Source organism: Perognathus longimembris, chromosome 5, assembly GCF_023159225.1.
Source record: "Perognathus longimembris pacificus isolate PPM17 chromosome 5, ASM2315922v1, whole genome shotgun sequence".
Lineage (NCBI taxonomy): Eukaryota > Metazoa > Chordata > Mammalia > Rodentia > Heteromyidae > Perognathus > Perognathus longimembris.
Window position 1 is genome coordinate 59,737,307 of NC_063165.1, and position 20,182 is coordinate 59,757,488.

At 43.3% G+C, this 20,182-nt stretch overlaps 1 protein-coding gene across 1 annotated transcript; it reads right to left on the reverse strand.

Moving 5' to 3' along the window:
• Positions 1–10,166: 10,166 nt before the first annotated feature.
• On the reverse strand, positions 10,167–12,593 carry Rtp1 (receptor transporter protein 1). The gene is made up of 2 exons (XM_048346007.1): positions 12,322–12,593; positions 10,167–10,686 (listed from the first exon to the last, which is right to left on the reverse strand). Exons 1-2 carry the CDS (start codon positions 12,591–12,593, stop codon positions 10,167–10,169), a joined length of 792 nt encoding a protein of 263 aa, XP_048201964.1.
• Positions 12,594–20,182: the final 7,589 nt, after the last annotated feature.

Consider the following 20,182-nt stretch of genomic DNA (forward strand, 5'->3'; position numbering starts at 1 on the left):
TTTTTTTTTTCCCTTATTTATTGTCAAAGTGATGTACAGAGAGGTTACAGTTTCATATGTTAGGCCTTGGGTACATTTCTTATACTGTTTGTTACCTCCTCCCTCATTCCCCCCTTCCCTTTTCCCTCTCCCCCCCATGAGATGTTTTCCCCATGAGATTTTCAGTTGGTTTATACCAAATGGTTTTGCAAATATTGCTTTTGGAGTTGTTTGTCTTTTTATCCTCTGTCTCTCAATTATTTTTGCTCAAGGCTAGCACTCTACCACTTGAGCCACAGCACCACTTCCGGCTTTTTCTATATACGTGGTGCTGAGGAATCGAACCCAGGGCTTCTTGTACATGAGTCAAACACTCTACCACTAGGCCATATTCCCAGCCCAACAGTGTTCTTTTTACTTTGCAAGGACCAACCCAAGAAGGGAGAAAAGTCTATGAGGAAAGAGGGAGACGAAAGTCCCTGGGTGTTGGGAAAAACTGAGTGTCACTATGTCCCCAGAGAGGCAGACATGTCTCTCCATCATGTTTATACCATCTGAGTAACTGAGTGGGTTCATGGAAAGGCCTGGAGGAGCAGCTCGACTTGGAGAATGGGGAGAAACTCAAGGAGAGATGTGATCAGTTTACCTTTCACATGAATTATGAATCCAGGAAATGGCTGTGGAACAACAGGAAGGAGATCTAATGGTCCTGAGGGAAGGCAAACCTGTGCAGAGAGAGGAGAGGTGTCTACATCCAGGAGCTCTAGGAACCTTGATCAGATTCCCAAGCTCTGTGAACACCTCTGAGTAGATTAGTAGGAAATGGGGCAGGAACCCAAATCCCAATGAAATCATGATTCTCCAGGCTTTCTGTGACTTGCTGGCATCAGCACTTGTCTCTACAGAGGAAGCTTAAGGATGGTCTGAACTCAAGAGAAGGAGATCGAATTTTGTTAATGCTCTCTTGCATCTGGTATGCATTGGCCTTTTCTTTTTTTCCAGCAAGATTAAGAAAATGTCATTGCGACGCAAAAACACAGGCTCAATTCCCAGCAATGAGCTTCTGATCACAGGGAGAAAGAGCCAGGACATTTCAACATCTAGGCAGAACACAAGGACTCCAATAGATTTCCCCCTCCCCTCCTCAGAGAAATGAATATGAGGACAATGCAGTATTGTGACAAAGAGAAGGTGTGTCAAGCAGAGAAGTTTGGTTGTGCATGCATCTACCCCACCAATTTCTGCTAGCTCCAGGCCTTTGCAAAGTAAGAGGGTGCTATGGTTTCAAAAGTAGTAGTATCCCCCAAAGGTCCAATCTGACACATAGCCCCATGATACCATTGTCATTAAGAGCATTCACCAGGACTGGAGTATAGAAGCATCATGCTTATGAGCCCAAGTAAACCTTTCTTATCTTTATAATTAGACTGTGTCTGGTATTTTGATGTAGTAACAGAAAGCTATAAGATAAAGACATTGTGAAACTCCAGTCTATACCAAAAGGTAAGGAATAGGGAAGGTAGAGAAGGTACAGTGTGGATGCAGCCCAGGCCCATGATCTCCGAAGATGCTGACCTATTTGGGTTTGAGAAATATGAAAGACTCTTGTCTTCGCCTTGGGCTATTTTGTCCTGTGACATTATTCCATTTTGCCAATCTCCTGGGACCATGTGGCTTATTTAATCCATGACCATTAAATATCCACATGTGGCCAAAGCCTGCCAATGGGATCCAAGACAACAAAATCCTTCCTTTTAAGCCAATCTGACAACATCTCCCTCTGGTCTGAGTTTGTGTACCAATGCTCAAATCCATGTTGGCAGACTAGGCCTCCCACAAAGTCCTTTTATTTTAGTGCAGCTTAAAATTATGAAATACTTCAAACACACTGGAAAAAAATGGAGACAAAAATTCATGTCCTGCTCAAACTTGGCAAAACAACACACCCCGTGTAAAGAACACCAGCAGGATCCAATCCAAGGAATAAGTTGGCTCCAGGAGAGTAGGTGCTTTGAGTCAGCGGAAAGCATTCTGAATGCTGATTTGGAGAAATCCAGGTGCCTCTGAAGCTTCTTTTCCTAGATTTGGAAAGCTGTCACATACACTGTCTGTGCCTCAACTCCAAACTCCCTGTTGGCTTCTCCTTACATTTTTAGCCCCTGTACAATCCCTGGGGCTCTTTTCTATCTGTCATCATGTTCTCTCTCATCTCACTCTGATTTCATATCTGGGTTGGATCTCTTCTCTGAACTATAGCTATGAACATTCCACAGCTACCTTGTGTTTCTTATAATCAGTATCCAAGCGATTGTATAAAGAGCATCCACAACCTCATGTGCAAAACTGAGCTCCTAATATTTGCCCTCAAGTTGGGTTCCTCACCATCTTTCTCATCTCAGAAAGTTGTGACTTCACTCATCCAGTTGTATCAGCTAAAAATCCCAGGACCCCTGACTCCTCTCTTTCCCTCACAATGAGCATCAGCATCATCAGAAAATCCTCTTCACTTGCCTATGAACTACATCCATTCAGCCACAGTGGCTACATCAGAGCATGTGCCATCATCCTGGAACAGGCCTCCACCAGCCCTTACCTGCACAGCTACAGCAGCCTCCTTGCCATCTTTCCTCTACCATTCTTGCCCCTCAGCTGCCAGAGTAAAGAGAAATTAGATAATATCACCCACTGACCAAGTTCTCCAGTGGTTTCTAGTCTAATTCCTATTAAATACCAATGGTCTGGTGTCAGTGGCTCATGCCTACAAACCTAGGAGGCTGAGATCTGAGGATAGTAGTTCAAAGCCAGTTTAGTCAAGAAAGTCCGTGATACTCTTATCTTCAATTTACCAGCAAAAAGCCAGTAATGGAACTGTGGCTCAAGTGGCAGATCACTAGCTTTGAATAAAAAAGCTCAGGGACAGTCCACACCTCAGTATTGGTAGTGCACATGCGCGCATGCACACACACACGGTGGTGTGACAATGTCCTAGATTTATGATTAGCCACAATGGCCTTGTCCTAATCAAATCTTTTCTGCTGTTCCTACAATGGCATTTGTTTTTCAGTACTATTCTTCATATTCACTTTTTTTTTTATCTTTTTAGCCCCCAAAGTCACCTTCTTAGTCAGACCCTCTCTAGGTACCCAATCTGAAACTCACTCTGTCCTTCTTGTTCACATGGTATATCTTTTTCTTCTCAGTACTGAACATTTCCTAATACACCACACATCCCCATCATTTACTATCTGGTTTACAATAATAATGATTCAGAGTCTTTGCCTAAAAAAGGTACTATGCCTAAAACAATGCTAACAAATGATCTGCCCTCAATGAACATTTGCTGGATAAACACATCTTAAAACTGTAGAGTATCTTATTACATCTCAAAATATCACTTCAACCCTCTTAAGACAGGAGTATGAATTAAAAGCTTGTTTCTTAAACAGGAGTAAGACACAGGCTGAAATTCTGTCGCTACTAGGCAAGCCTTTATAAAAGGCTTTCAAGGTAACTAGCCTTAAGTTCTATGGCTTGCATATCTTGAGAAAAGTGAGATTAGTAAGCTTGCTTACAGATAGCAAAGGAAAAGAAAACATGATGAATGTTTTGGGTAAGAAGAAGAGACTCCAAATGGACCTAGGCAGATGACCCATTGGAAGGATCTGGGTCAGGCTACCACCAGATATATGCCAAGACAGAGAAGGCTAAGCAGGAGTGTGTGCGTACATTTAAAACTGGCAGGAATCTTTCAGATTACTTTAATATTTTGCTTTACAAGTAGGAAAACAGAGATTTGGAGGGTTGAAACACTAGTCACTTCAGATGGAGAGTCGCCAATAGCTAAAGCAGGCTGGATCCCAGCCTGCCTGACTCCCAGGCCAATACGATTTCTATACCACAGCCTCTCATCTATGCACATTCACCAGAGCAACAGGAGGCTTTCATTTTCCTCCTGCATGTGGCAGTATACCAGCAATGCCAAAAATGACTCCAAAGGAAATTCTTTCACTAGAAGTCCTACAGAGAAGCAGAATGGGACTTGGAAAAGAACTGAATTCCTTCTGGGGGCATTCCAGCCAGTAAGAATAGAGCCCGGAAATCACTGGTGTTTTCTGTTTGAAAAGATTTTTAAAATAGCTATCTTTGAAGAATTAAGTGTGGTCACCATGCTTCTGGGAAAAGGAAGTCATTGCTCTGAAATAAGTATACAGAGAAAAAAAGAAAGGAGTCCATAATGCCCTGAGATAAACCACTTCTAAACTTTAGGAGGAGAAATGATTCCTTATCTTCCGATTTTTCCTAAAGCATTCACCATCGATCTTAAACTGAAGTTATAAAGAGAGTCTCTCAGGGTTCAAAGAAGAAGTTGTAAGCTGAAAAAGGAAGTGGAAGAAAGGAGAGCACAAACATTGTACAAACATGTACCGTGTGGCTCCCTTATCTCAGACAGTACTGTATACTATTCCTCAAGTAACCCTCCAGGGAAGATAGTATTATTGTTACTTTGATGAGGGAGAAAATGAGGCCCAAAGAGCTCCTGCCTAAACTAATAGGACTGATAAGGTGCAGAACCAGCCCCTAAGCATCTCCCGATTGCTTAGCCCATGCTATATAATGCTGTCAAGGTGTCACTTCTTCTAGGCTTCAGGTTGTCATCTAGAAGATAAGGTCTACAGGCTTTTCTTCTCCCAGATCTCTAATTTGATAGCTTACTTAACAGTTTATGTACTGTATTGTAATTTTTCTTCCATTGGCAGTCTCCTCAGTTCTTGGGGACTCAGGAGAGTTCTCCCATATGGCTGGTCTCAGCCCTGATGGGTGTGAGGAAAGCAATCAAAGCAGCACTTCTTGCTGACCCTGCATTAAGAACTCCAACTCTGGAAGTACCTATAGTTCTCCTTTTGGTGTGAACAATTAGACAGTGTACAGATACCTGGCAGGAGGATCAAGATTCTGTATTGTACTTATGAAGTCCATTTATCACACAAAAAGAGTATGTCTAAAAATTTCATCATGTGACATGGGGCAATGTGTGCAAAGAAAGAACCATCCCAGGGAAGTCTTTACCAAGTCACGCCCATGAGCAGGCCTAGAACTCCCATCTCAAGAAAGCGTATATACTAATGAGAGACACAGATGAGGCCTTAGCTTGCCTTCATCTTCCTAGCTGAGGAGGAAGAGTTCTTAGACTCCTTATTCTATACTACCTGATGGGTTTGGGGCTAGCCACTTCCACACTGGTTGTCTGTGTCCTCTCTGAAATAAAGTAGCATTCCTAAATTTCATGATTCTGGGAACATTTGCTTCTATAAACAGGCTTTCCAAACCACAAAGCCTTAGAGTTGGGAGGAAAAAGTCTATGGAATGGAAAGTGAAGGGAGAGATAAAGTTCTTAGCAGAAGCATCAATTCTATTCTTGAATGAATGCAATGGAGGGGAAATAATGTCATTCAGAAACTGAAGAATGAGCTAGAATTTGCCTGTGAAAGAGCAAAGAGGACCAGATGGAACGGCATGGATGAATAACTATCCTTATGGCCCCCATGAAGATGCTGGCTCAGATGAAGGCAAGAACAAGCAGAACTAGAGAAGCCATTGAAGCAAATAGGCAGAATAGGAAGCTCTAGCCCATGCTTTAAAAGAGACATTAAAAATGAACCAGACCACGACCAAAATGACCTTATAGAATCTCTGAGAAAGGTCAAAGGTCTACATCCTACCAACTCAATGTCCAATCTCCTTGGTATTTTTAGTCACTTTGGCCCACTCCTCTCTTAAATGAAGCACAGTTGTGGTCTAGAGGAGGTAGCAGGCCAGATCCCCACTTCTTCTCTTGGAGTAGAGGTGGCAGAGTGGGCCTTATCTCAAAGCACAGACTTTATTTGCAAAGCTCTAACCTGTCTGGTGTCTGGTCTGTTTTACTAAGATCTCAACAGGAGATCCACTTTTGAAAGTGTGTGGGGAGATTGCAGATCTGTAAGCCCTATGGCAGCATATATAATAGATCATCCAAGTCCCAGAGAAGAAGCTGGGGTGAACTCTGGGAAATGAAGAGATTCAAAGCCAGCTTTGTATGTGGAGTAATTGGGAAAGACACAGGCCCAGGCAAGATACACACTCAGAAAAGACCCAAGAAAACTTTTAAGCTTTTACCTCTAGCATGCCTGGCTAAATAGTGAAGGATTTCTCTGACACAAAACTAAGCCTCCACCACTGGAAAACAAGAGACAGAGGAGAAATACAGCCACCCTCATCTTCAACAATCCTCAGGTGTGTCTCTTCTGCTTTGCACAGAACTACCAGTCACCAGCTGAGGTTGCCAACTCGATATGACTTCTCACTTGCTTTGCCACTGACCTTGATCTACCTCTGTCCTCCCTCTTGCTTCCTGGACTCACATTCTTCCATAAAGTACCAACACCTAAGCCTCTGACTAGCTTTGGATTTCTAGGGACCAAGGCCAAACTATTGGAGCAAGTGGGTAGGTGGAGTCAGTTTATGTGTAAGAGTGTGTTTAGCTGAGGAGGAGACTTGAACCAAAACTTGATGGAGGTCAGTCAGTGAACCAAGGAAGTTCCTGGGGAAAAAGCCATTCCAAGAAGACAGAACAGGTAGAATACGGTCTGAGCCAAGAACAGGACTGGTGCATTTGAAGAATAACCAATGTAGCTGCAGAAGTAGGGGAGAAGAGTTCCAGAAGGTGTCAGCAAGATGACAAACTATATCATGGCTGGTCTTGTGAGGCTTGGCTTTCATGGGATGGCAAGGGAGCAGAAGAAAGGTAGGGTTTGCCTTGGGTTAAGATGAATGCTCAGCTGTGGTGTTGGGAAATGATCTACATAGGGAAATGGAAACAACCCCCTCCTGTGGGGTGGTCCCACATGTGAGAACTAAACTAGTGTGACAAATAGAAATCTGTTTGGAGAATGTTTAAAGGAACGGGCCTTATGTAGGATTTTGTTTTGTTCTCGCAGTACTAGGATTTCAAATCATGGCCTCACACTTGTTAGACAAGTACTCTACCACTTGAGACATGCCTCCATGGACACTTGAGACATTTCCTCCCTGGAAAAAAATCTTTTATAAAGGCAGAGATGCCAGTGGCCCTAGCTCATATCTGAATTCCTTGCTACTGAAGAGGCTGAGATGTGAAGTTCATGGTTCAAAGCCAGCCTGGGCAAGAACATCTGTGAGATTCTTATCTCCCTGTAATCACTAAAAAGCAGGACATAGAGATATGGCTTAACTGCTAGAGCGCCAGTCTGGCAAAAAAAAAAAAAAAGGCTAAAGGACAAAAGAGCAGGCACTGAGTTCCAGTCCCAGTAATGACAAGATAGATAGATAGAATTAACTGTACAGCTATCCAAAGATAGCCTAAGCTACCTTTGACGCATACAAACACCCAGGCACCAGTGGCTCATGCCTATATTCCTAGCTATTCAATAGTTTGAGACCTGAGAATCATGATTCAAAGCCAGTCTGGGCAGAAAAGTCCATGACACTCTGTGTTAAGCAGCAAAAAGCCAGAAAGTGAAGGTATGGCTCACATGGTAGAGCACCAACCTTAAGTAAAAAAGCTAAGAAACAGTGCCCAAGCCCTGATTTCAAGCCCAGGACTGGCACATGCGTGTGCGCGCGCACGCACGCACGCACGCACACACACACACACACACAGCTTTGTATGAGCAGGTACAGGATGATTCAAAGAACTTCGGGATGTTTTTATTTGAGACAGGGTCTTGCTATGTAGCCCAGGCTGGTCTCAGACTTGTGGTCTTCCTGTTTCTGCCTTCCAAGTGCTGGAATTATAGGCATGTCCTTATACTACTGGCCTCCACAGGACCTTTTAAACCGTAAAATAGAGCATCTGAGGTTCAGAGAAAAATGTACACTTGCAAGTCCCAGGGTAATCAGTGTGAAAGTAAACCACAGCTCCCCACTGCTTACAGAGTTCAAAGCCCCTTATATAGCCCCTTGCTACCATCTGAAACAGAAGCCATTCTCCAAATGCTTTGATTTAACATTTTATTTAGAATATAAGAGTATAAGGCCTAGGAAAAAAACTAAAAGACTCCAAATATTGTCCCAAACATGGATGTGCTAAGGAGGTAAGGGATCAGGCTGGAAATGGCCTACCTCATTGATTGGTTTATTCATTTAACAATATTTTTATTGAGTATCTGTTATGTGCTCAGTAGAGATGAATAAAATGTTTGTGCTTCTGTGAACTTTCATTCTAGCAGAGAGGATTGCCAAAAATGAGCAATTACAACTGAGTTTGATGCGTGTGATAGAACTCAGTAATGGACTCTTAGATGAGGATCAAGTCAGTATGCAAGCAAATCTACAGATGCAGGGAGGAGAGGGGGAAGGGAAGGTCCCCAGGGTGAAGGATGAATAGGCTAGCTGGAGAGAGAGAAAAAAATGAGCCCTAGGCCTCAAGAACCCAGGGCAGGTCATGAAAAGAGATCTCAGGGCTAAGTGTTTCCCAAACTGCTTACAAAAGGGAGCACTAATGGATTAGCTGAAAGCGAATTCAGATGCCCAGGCCCTGCTCCCAGAAACTGATTCCACTAGTGTGGAGGCTAAGCACTGGTAGCTGTGAAAAACCTCCCTAGGTTTTCTACTGGGTGGTCCAGGGCTGAGAACCACTATGGTAAACAGAGGGAGACCTCAAAGAGGCAAGGCCACCCCTGGGTACACACATATGCAGCACCTAAATCAGGACTTGATCAACGGCAGGTGCTCAAGGTCTGTCAACTGGGTAGAGAGATGAATACTGCAAGAGTAAAGGAAACCACAGCTGGTTACTGAAACTAGAACAGAGGAAAGAGAAAGACCGATCTCAAGCTGTTCCTTGCATCCCTCCTGATATGGTTAGGATAGGCCCAGAGCTGAAGCTGGATAGATCTTGTGGGGTCCCAGCAAGAAAGAGAGGGCAGGGAAGGAAGAAGGAAGATTGGGTAGGAGGGACCAAGAACCCATTGCAGAGCACAGGGTGCAGTTAATTGTAGTTTCAGCAACACCACAGGGGGCTAGGCCCCTTCCCCTCTGTTCTGGGCATCAGAACTACTAAGAATCCCAAATCTGAAAACCTTCCATTATAAAAAGGAATCATTACGTGTTTTTTCCAGGAATTGTGTGCTTTGTTTCTAAAACTGTTTTCTAACCCTTCCTGACTTCTGTGCTTGTTGATGCGCTGTGAATGGAGGCCTGGCTTTGGAGGACTCTGCCCCCTCCGTTATCTTTCAGCCAGGTAGAGGCCAGGGTTCTCCTAAGTGGAAAGCTGGAAATTGAGAAGCTAGGGAATAAAGCAAGGGACTCTGGGTTCCAACAGCAGACAAGCTGATGCTCCCATCTCCCTCCTTGCAAGGGGAACCTCTGCCTTACCCATGAGGCTGAGTTGTGGGTGAGGCTCATACAGTAGGCAAAAGCAGCTAGGAAAGGTGAGGAAAGGGGGGAGGAGGAGGAGGGATGGGAAAATAAGAGCAAGGTCAAGCTCATTGCTCTGGGAAGGCTTTGGGGAATCACTTAGTCCTGTCCTGGTCTTGTCATTTTCAAACCATTTTTAAAGGCAATTAAACCTTTTTCTTACAAAAGTCTTAAAACTCAATCTAAGGTGGAGCTCTCCTGATTAAAGCAAGCAGAACTGGAGATGGATTTGGGGGATGGGTTGCTGGACTCAGTAACCCACTCAATAGTCTACCTTTTAAATCCAAAAGTCCCTGAGGCACCTATGCAACACTCCGGAGTCCTCGACTTTTCTTTAGTCCCAAAGATCTAGCCCACACTCCCCTTTTCCCCCATACTAGAGCTCAAACCCCAGGCCTGGGAACTGTCCCTTAGCTTTTTTGCTTAAGGCTGACACTCTATCACTCAAGCCACAGACCCACTTCTGACCTTTTGGTGGTTAATTGGAGATAAGAGTCTAGGGGATTTTCCTGTCCCATCTGGCTTCCAACCACAATCCTCAGATCTCAGGCCCTTGCATAGGGTTATAGGAGTGAGCCACCAGCACCCAGCCTCCCTGCCTTACCTTTTATAATTGGAAAAATTGGGCCAATTGTCCAAGACCGCCATCAGCACTAGAAAAGAACTTGACCCCATTCCCAGCCAAGATCCCTTCTCACCCCATCCCACCTGCTCCCTGCCTCCCTCCTTCAAGCTTCAGGCCCACCAAAGGAATCTTAGAAGGAGCTGCGGAAGGAGAACTGCAGGTAGATGATCAGCAGTAGGACAGTGGCCCAAAACAAGCACCAGGGGATAGAGCAGAAGTTGCAGCCCGAGCCCCCCTCTTCCTGTGGCTTGGTGGGGCTGGGCGCCCGAGAGAAGGTGTAGGTGGTGGCTTCCTCCTCCAGCAGCTTCTCGCTGGGCTTCCAGTGCACGATGCCTTCCTGGCAGGCCTCGCAGAACTCGCCGCGATGCCGCCGGTTGTCCTGGCGGCTGGCCACATGGATGCGATAGTGGCCCCCGCGCTCCCCGTAGCACTGCTCGCGCAGGCTGGTGATGAGGTTGTCCACCAGGCTCTCGATGTTCTCCTCCAGCATGCTCGACTCGTCCAGCCGCGCTGTGCCGCACTCGTAGCACAGCTGCTTGAAGACACGCATGCGCACAGACCCCGCGCGCTGGGCCCGGTCCAGGTACATGTGGAAGAGGATGACCACGTGGGGTGACTGCCAGGTGTGCCAGCACCAGGAGCAGTGGAACCTGCAGGGAGGGTGTTGGAAAATAAATCCGGGTGGAGAATGATGGGAGGGTGAAGGGCAGGGTGAACAGTGCCTGGAGATGGGCGTGGTGTGTTGGGCTTATTAGCTTTCCCCAGGAGGCCATCTCACCCGCCCCCTTGTGGGTACCCCTGGGACTAGAGCAGGCTCCTCCGATGCCACCTGGCATCTACCTGTGCTCTGCCTGAGGTGCAAGACACCTCGGCTCCATCTAGGTTAGTTTCCTCAGGCCTAGGACCCTGGTGCCCTGAGTCCTTCCTGCCCACACCATTGGGGAGTATGTGAGCTGGAATGGCCCTTATCAGCTAGGAAACACATAATCCATGGCACCTTCCTATCTGTCCAGACTGTGAACAGGATAGACTCAACTTGGGACAAAATGAGCCCATTGTCACCCATCAATCTTCTAAGCTTAGGCTAGAGTTAATGCATCCTAAGGCCTGGGGCCAAGTGACCTTTCCCCCAACACCTATGATTTCCCAGGCTCCCTGAGGCCAGCTGGATTATCACAGGTCACCAGCCAGGTTTCAAAGCGCCACAATCCCTCCCACTCTGCTAGGTCAGCCTCCCAGGTCCTTATACAAGTAGAACCTCGTCCAGTATCTGATTTTGAAGCTTCAGGTGCTCATTCTCATTCTTTTGTTTAGTGACATATCCTTTAGGAACTGTTTTCCCTCTTACACCAGACTACAAAACTTGGATTTAGAAAGTCAATCCCTAATTATTTCTAAGAGAGAACGAATAAAAGAACCATCCAGGTACACTCAGCTAGGGAGATGCAGAGCCAGTACCAAACCCATAGCAGATACCCAGGAATGGAACTTGATTTGTATTGAACAGAACTGAGCTGACAGAACCAAGGCAAGCAGGATGGCCTTTATTCTGATGCCCAAAACGGCATCTCTATGCCTCCCCATGCCACACCCCAAAGATGAATCTTCACATGTAAACTGACCTTTATATAAGAGTTGTAGAAGGTTGCCTCAGATATTATTGTACATACAGATCACCTACGGACCTTCTTAAAGACTCTGATTCCAGTCCAGTATTTTACAACTCTAATAAGTTCTAGATGATAATGGCAAGAATCTTTCTTTTGCAAATGGGGAAAGCAAGGTTCAAGAAGGAAATTGAATCAATCAAGGGTTATGGAGCTAACAATAGAGCCAGTTTCTAATACATCTCTTGTGTTCAGTATTTTAGGTCAGATCAAGCTGAATTAAATAGATTTAAACTGAACTGCTTCAAGACTAGCACACAGGCCTCTACTGAAATCAATACACCCTCCTTCTCTTGGTTTACAAGTACTTTTTAAGAGATTCTCAAACTCTGAAAAGATAGTACATGCCAGCGTTTAGGACTAATTGGTCTACCTCTTTATTTTCTACATGGGGAGATTGCAAGAAGAAAAGCTACACAAGTGACTGGTGGTAGAACTGGAATCAAATTCAAGTGACCCAGCTCCCTGTCAAGAACGCTGCTTGCTAGTCTACATGAGCCTACCACTGAGATTGAAGCTAAATGCTCAAGATCTACATGTTTTCACCTCTCCTTAAAAGATACTTCAGAGTTAGGGACCTGGATTAGTGGCAGGGCCCCTGCTTCTTGGGCTACTCACCGGCCTGAGGCATGCAGTTCCAGGTATTGCTTCCAGCCAGGGGCCAGCACATTGTGTTTGAGGTTGGGGTCTATGATGAGATCCCAGCTGTCCGCTGGCTTTGCCTCCTCCATCTTCTCATAGAAGACCTTCTTCCACTCACCTGTGGTCACACTTTTACACATATCCTCGTCAGTCGTGAGGGAGGGCAAGCTCCACTTTAGCGAGAACACAGGGAATGAGGGCAGGTGTAGGGCTGGGCAGCGCAGTCTCCACGGTCGAAAAATCCTCATTGACAGGACCAGGAAGAAGCAGGACCCAGCTCCCTCCTTTGTCCGCAGTGGAACCTGTTTCCAAGGCAACCAGGCAGGGTGCCAGAAGACAAGACTGGGAGAGAAAGGAGTCTCCAAAGAGATGTTGTTGGTCCCCAAACTGAAGCTGAGAAAGCAGGGTTTATGGATCTAGATGGTGCAGGAAAGGATGAGGAGCTGACAAGAAGCTAAGCTTCAGACCATCTCAGCCAGGCCTGCAAAGGGCATGGAGGAGTGAGGAATACAGAACTGGCTCAATTTCACCTTGCTGCCCCCTAGAGGCATCATCAGCACCTAGCTGCTATGGTAACCATGATGCCTTAGGGAAGCAAGGAGAAAGGGATGGGAAGGAAGATGTAGACTTGTTGGTAGTAGAGCATTAATAATACTTTCCCTCTACACTCACACCTAACTTAAGATTGACATCACCATTTTAAGAAAACATAATTGAGTGTCTCTCAAGTCATAATGTCTATTGCCATGTATCCACCAGGAGCCTGTGAGTCATTTAGCCTATAAATGACAGCACTCCTATCCAACTCTAACTGTTGACCACATACCAAGTCATTTATTTACTTACTTCAAGCATACTCATGTATCAGGCTCTATGCCAGCCTCTTATAATTGAGTCCACCCATAACTCAATGAGATTGATGTTGTAAAGGCCAGCTCCATTAGCATCTAGCTGTGCACAAAGGTAGAAAGCATTGCATCAGCCAAGTGAGAATTTGCAAGCTGATTACAGAAAAGTAGAAGAGTGCTATCACACAGGCACAACTATCTTTATTATAAATATCTGCAATGCTTTAATGAATTGTTTGTCCTTTAAAGATTAATATAAAAGCTGGGACAGCCCCACTTCTGGGTATCTATCCAAAAGACCACAAACAAAATCACAGTAATGCCATCAGCACAACAATGTTCATCGCAGCACAATTTGTCATAGCGAGAATCTGGAACCAACCCAGATGCCCCTCAGTAGATGAATGGATCAGGAAAATGTGGTACATATACACAATGGAATTTTATGCCTCTATCAGAAAGAATGACATTGTCCCATTTGTAAGGAAATGGAAGTACTTGGAAAAAATTACACTAAGTGAAGTGAGCCAGACCCAAAGAAACATGGACTCTATGGTCTCCCTTATTGGGAATAATTAGTACAGGTTTAGGCAAGTCATAGCAGAGCATCACAAGGCCCAATAGCTATACCCTTATGAACACATAAGATGATGCTAAGTGAAATGAACTCCATGTTATGGAAACAATCGTTATAACCCAGTTGTAACTACTTTCAACATCCCATGTGTATCTGTAGCTTCTATTATTGATGATGTTCTTGTATCACCTTCCTGTGGTTGTACCTACACTATCTTTGTAATCTTATCTGAGTATATTGGAAACCGTGTATCCTGGTATTGGAAGTAGGAAATTGAAAGGGAATACCAAATTTGAGAGACACAGGGTAAAAAAAGACAAATAACTACAAAAGCAATACTTGCAAAACTGTTTGGTGTAAGTGAACTGAACACCTCCGGGGGGGGGGGGGAGGGAAAGGGGGAGGAGGGAGGGGGGGTATGAGGGACAAGGTAACAAACAGTACAAGAAATGTATCCAATGCCTAACGTATGAAACTGTAACCTCTCTGTACATCAGTTTGATAATAAAAATTTGAAAAAAAAAGATTAATATAAAAGCTGAGTTTCATATGTGGTGTGAGGCCAGCTGAGGTAGATAAGTTTACCTCCTTTCAACCCATTCCTGGACACAGAGGTGCATGCTTGTTATCCTAAGCTACCTGGGAGGCTGAAGTTGGGAGGATCATGATGCCAGGCCAGCCCAAGAAGAAAAGTCCAAGAGACTCCTCCATAGAAGGAAACTGGATATTGCAGTGTGATCACAGATACTACAGGAAGCTCAGAGGGTAAACCAAGGCTCAGACATGAACCTTGAAAAAAGTTAGACCCTATCCTAAAACTAACTAGTAAAAAAAGCAGGGCTAGTCATGAGGGGACAGCCCAACAAGTAGATAAACTCATGAGTTTTAAGCTCAAATGACTTTATTACAGGAAAAATATCATAAAATATAGTTTAAATAAAACAAAGGTAATATTTCTATTCAATATGATTATGGTCAGTACTGTGATTATATACAACTAGCCTACTATTTTTCTGTATATCATGTCTCTATGTATGCATATGTATACATTCTCCACACTGCATTGTGGGATTTTCTTTCTGGCAGTGCTGGGGATTGAACTCAGACCCTTGTGCTTGGTGTTCTATTACCTGAGTCATTCCCCTAGTCCTTTTCCCTTTATTTATCTTTATTATTATGGTGGTGGTAGTGGTGGTGGTATTACTAGTACTAGGGCTTGAAATCAAGGTCTGGGCACTGCCATGTAGCTTTTTTGATCAAGGCTGGCACTCTATCACTTGAGCACAGTTCTACTTCCAGACTTTTGGTGCTTAATTGGAGATAAGATGCTCACAGATTGTTCTGGTTGGCTGACTTCGAACCACTATCCTCAGATCTCAGCCTCCTGTGTAGCTAGGATTATAAGTGTGAACCACCAGCATCTAGCTTAGGGTTTTGTTGTTGTTGTTTGTTTGTTTTTTGATAGGACTTTACACATTTTCCTGGGCTTAGCCTCACCTCAAACTGAAATCCTTCTACATTTGCCCCTGAGTAGCTGAGATTGTAAACATTCATCATCACCCCCAGTTTATATTTTTGAGATAGGCTGTCACTAACTTGCTCAGATTGATCTTGAATTTTGATTCTCCTATCTCTGTCTGTGACTACAAGCATGTACCATCCACAAACCTCCCACATTGTAACGTATCTTTAAGTTAACAATATATCATGAATTTTCTAGGTCATTACTATTGTTCTGTAATTATTTTGTAGACTGCCTATATTCTGTTCTATGGATGGGCAAAATGGTTGGCCAATCCTGCCTTTCAGGGGTATTAAACATCAAATTTTGTGTGTGTGTGTCTGTGTGCCAGACCTGGGGCTTGAACTCAAGGCCTGATTGCTTTCCCCAAGCTTTTTTGCTCAAAACTAGAACTGTACCTCTTGAGCCAAGGCTCCATTTCCAGCTGTGTGTGTGTGTGTGTGTGTGTGTGTGTGCGCGCGCGCACGTGTGATAAGGTTATATTATACATAATATCATATATAATATGTATATTAACATATGTATATTATAAATATTATATATAGGGGGGTGCTTAAGTAGAGACAAGAGTCTTATGAGCTTTCCTACACAGGCTGGCTCAGAATCTCAGTCCTCCTATCTCAGTCTCCTAAATAGCTAGGATTACAGGCTTGAACCACTGGCACCCTGGTAAACTTTTATTTCAATTTCTTATGATTGTATTTTGTCACCTAACTGCATAAAATTTGTTGATAAAGCTCATGAGCCTGCCTTAAAATGCTTCCTGCAGTTAGAAAGCACAGCTCTTGATTCCATTTTCCAAAAATTGGCTGTGGATAGTATGATCTTCAAATGGGGAGAATCCTCAAATCTTCAAATAATGTGCATTTTAGGCAGACTATAGGTCCTGAAGACCAAGGGTTAAAAAAGAAGTGCCTAAAAATTCCAGTTTTCTATCAAGTACCAGAAAACATATTCTTCCTGATGCTTGACTGGATCTACATGAATAATGCCTTAATTTATATAGTTTTAATCTCAGCTGATTTCTCTTGACAATGGACAAATAAGGAAGCAATAATTAGATACACGATTAGTTGCAGTGATTAGATGGGATCATTTGTATGAGTTTTGTTTTATATTTAATTCCTTATACCCTTTAGAGGTCAATCCTAATACATGTAATGTGTATCTTTTTATCCTGGTTACAATAAATATGGGTTCTTTATGTGAATATATTCATATTTGCTGTGGCAATAGCAATCATTAACTAACACTAAGTACCAGACATTGTCCTAAGTACCATATACATATTAATATCATTTTATATCAATAATGGCCTTTCTAGGTAAAAAGCAGCAGCCACAGTTTCATTTTACAGATATGTAAAACAAGGAAGCTATGTAGCTTGCCCAAAACACAGCAGCTAATAAGTGGTTAAGCTGAGATTTGAACCTGTATGGTTTTCTCCAAAGTCCCTGATTGAATCACTATGCTGTCCAGCATAAAATCTAGAGGATAACATTTGCTAATTAAATATGTGAATCTCCCTTCTTGTCACTGGATGAGATAAAAAAAAAAAAGCAATACCATCCAGAGACCTGATGATGACCAATGTGAAGATATTCAAGCTGAAAGAGAAGTTTAGCTTGAAATCTTACTAACAAGAACACAGAAGAAAAAGTTATCTCATACCAGTCCTCCAAGAGATAATCATCTGATGTGCTCCCATTTGGTGGGAGGAGCACTAACTGGGAGTCAGAAGACACAATTATCCTTGTGCTGCCATTGACTGAACTTGTGACCTTAGGAAGTCACCATGATCTGTTCAGCTGTTCTTGAAGAATTAGAGTAGATGCCAACTCTGAGGCCCCCCTGTAGTCATGCAAGGGTACTTGGAAATCTGAATCCCTGGAGGACAGTGTGGAAGAGGAAAACTTCTGAGGAGGCATGTGGGCAGTAGCCAGGGCCAGGCTCTTTCTCCCAGGGGCCTGCTACATCACTAAAGAGCTATGGGGCAATCCACCACATTTGTACTAATAATAAGAAGGATAGCAAAGAAATCTAGATCTATAATACCAAAATCGAGAGACACAGGGTAAAAAAAAGACAAACAACTACAAAAGCAATACTTACAAACTGTTTGGTGAAAAATGAACTGCACAACTGAACAACTCATGGGGAGGAAGGGGGAAGAGAAAGGGGGAGGGGAGAGGGGGGAATGAGAGCCGATTTAACAAACAGTACAAGAAATGTATCCAATGCCTCATGTATGAAACTGTAACCTCTCTGTAATTCAATTTGATAATAAAAAAATATATATGTATATATAATAAAAAAAGAAATCTAGATCTATTTAACTCTGATACTGGGAAGGCCTCCCAAGTTATTTCAGATACTTCCTTGTACTTAAATTCCTCAAGTCAATTATAGCCTCTGAATTACATCAATCAGCCCCCAGATAGGCTGACTTAACTGGCCTCACAGTTGTGATGACAGATGGCTCAGGTGTCAGCCACTGGCCAAGGTGAGAATGAGCTGCAAGCATTCAGAAAACACAGGAAACTGAGAGGAGATTAGAACAAAACCATCACCCAGCAGCCAGAACTAATCCTCTACAAGTGTTTGCCAGTTGTTGCTACAATAAACACCATGATGAAAAACAGAAAAAAAAAAAGAGCCACTAGAGTTGTGTGTGTGTGTGTGTGTGTGTGTGTGTGCTGTGTAATCACGTACATTTAACCAACTGATGCAATTCCCAATGGCACAAATTAAGTTTAATTTAGGACCTCAGCTTGCTATGCAGAGACCAATATAATCTATTCTTCTATACAGCACCTTTTTCTCTAATAAAACAAAATGTCACTACCAAGATTGTGAAAACAAAACCATTTAAAAGAACACCTGTGCTATCGCAACTTGCTCTCTACCAAATGATTTCCATGCTATGAAATTCATATTTGGAGGGCTGTGGATATGGCCTAGTGGCTAGAGTGCCTGCCTCGTATTCATGAGGCCCTGGGTTCAATTCCGCAGCACCACATACACAGAAAATGGCCAGAAGTGGCGCTGTGGCTCAAGTGGCAGAGTGTTAGCCTTGAGCAAAAAGAAGCCAGGGACAGTGCTCAGGCCCTGAGTCCAAGCCCCAGGACTGGCCAAAAAAAAAAAAAAGAAAGAAATTCATATTTGGAAATGGCCACTGTAGACATCTGTACACCGACTGGTCTCACCCTGGCCAATTTCTTAAATTATGTGATTGTATTTTAAATGCATTAAATGGTTTAAAGTGATGTGCCCTGCTAGAAAATAAAAACAATTAAAAGAAAGAAAAACACAAAGGTGGGTCAGCCACAGCAAAAGAATGCTAAAACTGACCCCGTTCTCCCTGCACTGGGAGACACTATGAATTCTAGCTCCTCCCTAGTACATCTCATAGCCACTCTTCCTTGGCTTGGTTAGTGATCACTTTGCAGTTGAGACTTCTCCCTAGAAGCAGAGAAATTCCTGGCCAGCTCTTTTGAGCAACAAACTTCTACTTAAGGCTTCATATATACCTTGCATCATATAGACCAGCCCACTGCCATTACCTTGACATCCCATACTCCCCAAGCCCTAGAAAACTAAAATTCTTAACCACATGTTTGCTTTTGAGCCCCCCACCTTGGGCCACCATGTCCCTTGACAGAGTACTTTGTTTGTTAAACTTCTTTCTTTGCCTCTTCATTTTTGTACATGTGTCTTCATTCAGTTCTTTGTTGGAGATGCCAAGAATCTGGGATTTTCACCCACCAGTAACCATACCTATAATTTGTCATTCAATGGGAAATACTTTGTAAAACTTACTATGCTACTATAATTATCAAAATTTCATAAAAATAAACAGTATAGTTTTTAAAATAATGCACTAATAAAAAGAAACTCTTGACCAGGAAGAGTTCCCCATCCCTAAGTGTCATTTGAATCAACAAAGCATTTGTTTTAGTGCTGGATCAATAACTAGAGAGGTTTCTACTGACATTCAGTGGCCAGGCAGAAAGTGTGTCAGAATCCAAGTGTGCCTGATTGCCCCACAATTATTTTTCCTCTTAATATGTCCCACCAGTGCTAAACTAGAACAAAAAGCCTCTCCATGATCTGTTCACTTAAAGGTACAAAGAGGCTGCATAGTAATCTCAGCATTCAGTTCTAAGGAATCAATCGTGCTTTCCTTCCCTACTGAAAATATTCCTAGTGGAACTAAGATCTCTAAAAAGTGTGAAAATGAGAAGAAAAATATATCAGTAGTATGATATTAGGCTAATCTTGAGATTGCTGTTCTGTTTTCTACCTTGTAAATCTTGGAACCAAAGGGAGATCCATCTTGGTTGCTGACTCTGAGCATATACTAACTCCTAGAGATCATTACTCTAGCCTTCAAGATACTATCACCTAGTGTGTTCTATAACAGAGTCTTCTGATGAGGCCACACTTCCTTCGGGGTGACAGGTATGTGGTAAGACAAATGAATCCCATTAAGTTTTAAGATGAGTCCTGCATATCTACCACTCACCCAGAAACAATGTTATATGAAATACCACAATAGTAGTAAATAAGGTCTTTTCTATCTGTACTGGTGAATGCAGAAATCAACATTGAACCTTTGATTAGGGCAAAGCACCTGGTGGTAGGTTGACTACATTAGACCCTTTCTGTTAGAAAGGGGGGAAGCTTAGTCTTTACTGGACTGGAAAATTACAGTGGACAGGAATTATTTCCCCCATCCCCAACATATCCTAATGCTTTGTTGTTTGTAAATTTTTTTTTTTTTTTTTGGCCAGTCCTGGGGCTTGGACTCAGGGCCTGAGCACTATCCCTGGCTTCTTTTTGCTCAAGACTAGCACTCTGCCACTTGAGCCACAGCGCCACTTCTGGCCA